Source organism: Nicotiana sylvestris, chromosome 8 (assembly GCF_000393655.2).
Source record: "Nicotiana sylvestris chromosome 8, ASM39365v2, whole genome shotgun sequence".
Taxonomy (NCBI): domain Eukaryota; kingdom Viridiplantae; phylum Streptophyta; class Magnoliopsida; order Solanales; family Solanaceae; genus Nicotiana; species Nicotiana sylvestris.
Genome location: NC_091064.1, coordinates 172,190,955 through 172,196,803, shown reverse-complemented (window position 1 = coordinate 172,196,803; position 5,849 = coordinate 172,190,955). Strand labels below are relative to the sequence as shown.

General features: G+C 35.1%; 1 protein-coding gene across 1 annotated transcript; it reads right to left on the bottom strand.

Annotated features, from left to right (window-relative positions):
- Window positions 1–3,404: 3,404 nt before the first annotated feature.
- On the bottom strand, window positions 3,405–5,374 carry LOC104239380 (acyl-lipid (9-3)-desaturase-like). The gene has a single exon (XM_009794007.2). The coding sequence runs from the start codon at window positions 4,981–4,983 to the stop codon at window positions 3,640–3,642; it is 1,344 nt and encodes a 447-aa protein (XP_009792309.1). The 5' UTR covers window positions 4,984–5,374; the 3' UTR covers window positions 3,405–3,639.
- Between the last annotated feature and the right edge of the window lie 475 nt (window positions 5,375–5,849).

Below are 5,849 nucleotides of genomic sequence, written 5' to 3'. Positions count from 1 at the left end.
CTTCGATTGAAAAAGTTTTTCAAAGCTAATCAGTAAAGTTCAACATGATAACACAAGAGAGATTAAACAAATTGGTTAGACATTGGCAATAATTAAAATTAATTATAACTTCTTTAGATTTCGATAAATTATAATAGTAGAAAAAAATAATTAAAAAAGTTTAAGGCCTAACTTTTTATTTTCGTCTTAAGCCTCATATTATGTCGAGTCACCCTGGCCCTTCCCTCTTTCCCCCAATTCCCATGTTTCATGTGCTCCCCCCCCCCCCTCTTTCCGCCCACAAAATACCCAATACTTTGAGGACTCTATTTTCTTCAAGAATTTAATTCTTCTTTTGAAAATTCAGACAAAAAGGAACCAATGTGAAAAGAAAAAAAATGAAATTTGAACTCCATAACTAAAAAGAAAATATTTTTTCTTATTGAAAAGAAAGTACTTTTTCTACAACATGAAAATGAAAAGAAAGTACTCATTTTGTTGAAACGAAAGAAAATATTCTTTCTACATCATAAAAATAAACTACTCTTTTTGGTGAAATAAAATAAAATATTTTTTATATCATAAAAATAAAATACTCATTTTGTTGAAATGAAAAGGAAAGTACTTTACCTATAACACGAAATAAAGTTCTCTTAATAATATTTTTATTTAGGGGGAGGGGGTAGGGTAAGGGGTTGTGTGGTGGGTGGTGGGTGGGGGTAGGGTAATGGGTTGTTTGGTGGGTGGGGTAGGCAAGGTTGGAGTGGATTGGGGGTGGGTGGGGGTAGGGATAGGGGTTGATGGGGATGGGGAATAAGGTGGCAAAGATTGCAAAAAGAGTTTTGAAAAATGTTTTCCTCTCTCTTAGTAGGAAAATATTTTTCTTCAATTGGAGAAAAATAAATTCATGAGGAAAATATTTTTTAAAATAAATTCATGAGGAAAAATAAAAAGTTTCCTTGGTACCAAACACAACCGAAGTCTTTAACTTTTGAGTTGGTGTTGGGAAAAAAATACTTGGTCTGCAAGTTTATTTACCTAATGATTTGATTACTACTATTGTTTTGATTAGTCTCCAAGAAATAGAGCCCGTTTGGCTTAGCTGATTTAGAGTAGCTGATAAGCATTAGGTGCTGAAAAGCACTTTTAAGTGCTGAAACTGATTTAAAAATAAGCAGTTACGTATTTGGATAAAAGTGCTGAAATTAATAATAAGCAGCTGAAGAACTGGGTATACGAAGAGTTTTGTTTTAAAAATAAGTATTTTAGGGATAGAATAATAAATATTTTGGTCAAACCTAAAGTGCTTATAAGCTGAAATTTGATAAGTTGGGGGAGACCAACTTATGACTTTTGGCTTATTTTTGGCTTATAAGTACTTAATTTATAAGCACTTTTAATTTTGTCAAACGCGTAGATAAGCCAAAAAATGCTTATAAGCTAGTTTGACCAGCTTATAAGCTTAGCCAAACAGCCTCGTAGACTCTTGTTTGTGGCTCAACAGCGGTCTAACTTTTATGGCAAGGTGGACAATTGTGATTTGTGTGAGCAATTGCTTCACGGTCAGAGAACGGAAGTCATGACACCCCTTTGAATAAAATTTTCCTTATATAATGTATATATACATTTTTAAAATATATTTTAGATATAATAGGCTGGTATCACTTGAAAATAATACAAAATAAATTTAATACTCATGAGACATGAAGTAAGGTCAAGTTAAACCATAACTAAATATTTCACACTACAAAAAGCCAAAGCTTTTGAAAGAGTTAAAAAATGCATTTACAAGTTGAATGTGACTATAAGTGAGCGTTCGTGTGGATATAAGAATTGAGAAAATCCGAAAAAAGTGAGAAAAAAAATTTAAGTGAAAATGATATTTGAAAATTAGAGTTGTTTTTGGCATGATTATAATTTGGAGTTGTTTTTGAATTTTTGTGAGTGAATTGAAGTAAAAAATTTGAAAAATAACTTTTTAATGTTTTTCAAATTTTCGAAAAATTTTGAAATTTAACTTAAGTGAAATTTGAAAATTTCAAGGTCAAACACTGATTTCGAAAAAGTGAAATTTTTTCCCAAAAAAGTCAAATTTTTCTTTTGCCCAAACGGGCCTAAGTCTAACGTCTCAATTGAACATATGTCCATAATGATATAATTTCTATTATTTTGTTAATCATCAACATTTTTATCTTCTATCATTTTGTGGGTAAATCTGTGTAAATTTTAAAATTGAATTCACATTGCTTTCGAAAATTTCCACATCAAACAGAAGGTGAAAAAACTTCTTGAGAAAACAATGAGCAGAAACGGGGACAGGGAGAAACCATTTTGCCATTGAATGTTATATTAAACTAAGCATATTTGCAGTTTATTGTTAAGTATGCTAGTCGACTGAAAATTGGACTTTGGATGGTTCTGCAGATATAGAAAAGTTGCTAACATAGTTTAAAAAGTTTTGAGGCAATAACATTAATCAAATGAAGTAGCCTAACAACTGGTACAATGGACTTAAAAAGAATTTTCTATAGCTATATGCTCCGCATTATTAGTTTTGGGGATCTGAAAAAAACAATGTATCATCTATGTTGCGCGGACTCTCCAAACTATTGTCGCACCCTTGTCGGATCCTAAAAAATGCACAACTTTTGGTGGATCCGTCATACAACCACTGACATTTTCGAAGAGTTCGAGCAACATAGTGTAGCATTTGAAGAATAACATGAAAGAAGAAGCCCTGAGTCGAAAATTTGACATTCATCGCGTCCTAACATGTCCACCTTCAAATTGAATTCATAGCAGATATTTTCTTCCAACATATAACCTTGTCAGTCTCAGAATTGTAGAACCATATTGTCATGAAGCGTTTATAGACAAATGATAGTCCAAACATGGTAGATAGATAAGACAAAAAGATTCAGTGAGGCATATAACAAGTATGTCCTCGAACATTTTCACCACTTCAGCAAGATATGACAATCAAATGAAACAAAAATTTGGCCTGCAAGTTTAGAGAAAGCTCCAGAGATTCACAGGCTGTTGCATTTGGGAGAGCAAATTATTAATGCTAGACTATTGCAAGCCACACATAAAGAGAAATCAACAGGACCATTTTGCAAAAGTGAAGTTTAATGAGTTGATATTATGCACAATATAAGCTCAGTGCTATGTTCCCGGACACTAAGAGAATTCCTATGGCACAATCATGTACAAACTTGGACCTGTACTCCAACAGAATCATTAGCAGACAACAAAACCATGTTTGAAATTGGTTGAATTCAGGACATCATGTACAAGTCAGGGCCTAGGCAAAAATACAGGGAGGAAAGGAGCCAAAAGCCAGCAAACGTAACATGGAGGTAGAGCAGAAAACAAAATCTGCAGCAACCTGCAAAGCTACTACTATGGTGATAATATACATTAAATTGAACCAGAGAAGGACAATATGAATTGCTCTTGCTGCATTCTGGATCAAATACAATAGATTAAGCCTTAACAGACTGAAATAGTACAATTGTTCTCTCCTAGATATTACAAAGATATGCAGTTGCTAGAATTTATCAATACTAGGCATAAATAACGAAAGCGGAAATTCTTTTCTCCAAACCAGCAATTATGAGAAAAGAAACCATCCCACGGATTTCCTTGAGCTCTTCAGTCTCAACCATGAGTGTTGACAGCTTCCCAAACTAGATTCTTTGGGACAGGCTTTGTTAAATCGCGAGCCTGCAAAGCTGCAGTTCTGAGGGTGCTGATGGTCAAAGCATTAGCCATGTAAAAGGAGGCACAATTATAAGGTAAACCATGCTTTTTGCAGAGGTCCTTCACAAAAGGAGACACTTTCCTCAGTTGGCATCTTGGCAATCTAGGAAACAAATGATGCTCAATCTGAAACTGCAATCCGCCATGAAACCAATCCATCCAACTAGGGCATGATATGTCAAGAGAGCCACCAGTTTGCTTCTCAAACCAATCATTTCCTTTAGGCGGTGCGACGTAAATGTCAGATGAGAAATGGTTCAAACAGAATTGAACATGTTGAATTCCAGTCACTGTGAAACTAGCAAGAACAAACATTATCCTTTCACCCCAATTTGGCAAGCAAGAAACAAGCAATGGATACCAAATCCAGAATGCAACCACCCCTAAAAGCTCCTGAACTCGATAGGGCACATTTTTCTTGGACAACAACAATATGAATGACTGTGCAAACAAATTGATCCTAGCTAAACACATGACAGGATAAAATGTCCAATGCTGATTACTAACCAAGAATCTAGTAAAAGAATCAAAAGTCATCTTCCTATCATAAAAATAAGAAGTGAGTGAGTTGAAAAACTTGGAAGATACCACAAAAAATGGCATGTGCTGAAGATCAGGGTCATATTCAAGACTGTTGACAGCAATGTGATGAGCATTGTGATTCCACTTCCACCAAGCAATGCTGATTCCAGCAAGGCAATTCCCAGTTAACACTTGAGCAAATCTGTTGAGTCCACGTGTACTCATTACCTGATAATGCCCTGAATCATGACCAATCCAACCACTCTGAATCCAAAGAAACCCCATCAAACCACCACTCATCAAATGAACCAACACACTCTCACTACACAAGATGCCATAAACACTCACAGCAAACAACATTGCAATGGAACACATGGTGTAGAAACAAACATGGCCTTTCTTTTCAAACAACCCCAGTTTAGTAAACTCAGATACAAGCCTCCTATAATCTTTAGACACCTCAGAAGCAGAATAATCCTTGAGATAAAACCCATTAAAGAATTTGTCAAGATACTGCCAAGCAGTAGCAGGATGGTATGCAACAAAGGCATCAGTGACATCTTGACCAGCAAGATTCAACAGTGGAAAATCACCACCAGGGTGTTCTTTAATCCAATCTGAGACATCATACACTTTACCTTGAATGGATATCCACAGATCCCCTGGTTTATTGTGATTCTTGAGCTCCTCACCGGTAATGTACTTTCTTGAATCTGCCATAATAAGAAAAGATGATAGAAAAAAAGATCTGAAAAAAGACCCTTTTTCTATATTCTTTCTTAAAAAAAGAAATGAAACAAAAAGATTCAAGATTTATTAGACCATAGAGAAAAAGATGTAATCTTGGATTGAGATTCTGATCTCTCTACTACCCCCTTTTTATATTTGTGTGACTATAGTAACGACACATTGTGGGATTTAAGTAGCGCCACAGAACATTTTTCTTTTTCCGTATAGATGGATATATGTGGTTTCAGAAAATTAACATGTTTTCCTTTTCAGTGTATATCTAACAGTCTAAGTACTGAACTGTTAAGCCTCTGTTCAAAAGACTTACCGAGTCTGCTCACCTTGTCTGTCTAACACAGAATCATAGGTGAAATTGTGAGGTTTTCTAATTAAATTCTGAGCTGTCGCATCCAAGATATTTTCTCATGGGGTGGGGGTTTTTTTTTTTTGGGGGGGGGGGGAGGGGGAACGTGTAAAATCTTGGAATGCGGCAACGGGGCCAAGGAGAGATGGCATGAGATCTGGGAAATATTTACAAAGTTCAGTACGAGGGTTGTGGGGTATGTTTGCAGGCTGTCATTATGGTGCAAATTTTCAGTTTAATTACATACTACGTGACTTTTAGTATGTTTTCTTGTCATATAAGTCCCCAAACATTGACAGAATCATATGTTAGTCCTTGTAATAGTTGGCTAAGTACATTTAACATCCTGTTAATTGGAATGCGCAATAGTTATTCTTCTTCTAGTGAATCATTATAAATAAACCATTTAATAGTGCATAGTGCCTGTGTTATGCTGTTATTTCATATTTGAAAGTAATATAGTTGTAAAGAAGACCAACAACACAAATTTTAG

What these genes read in the sequence shown, in the direction of transcription:
- LOC104239380 (XM_009794007.2), bottom strand. Translation starts at nt 4,983, where the DNA reads ATGGCAGATTCAAGAAAGTACATTACCGGTGAGGAGCTCAAGAATCAC.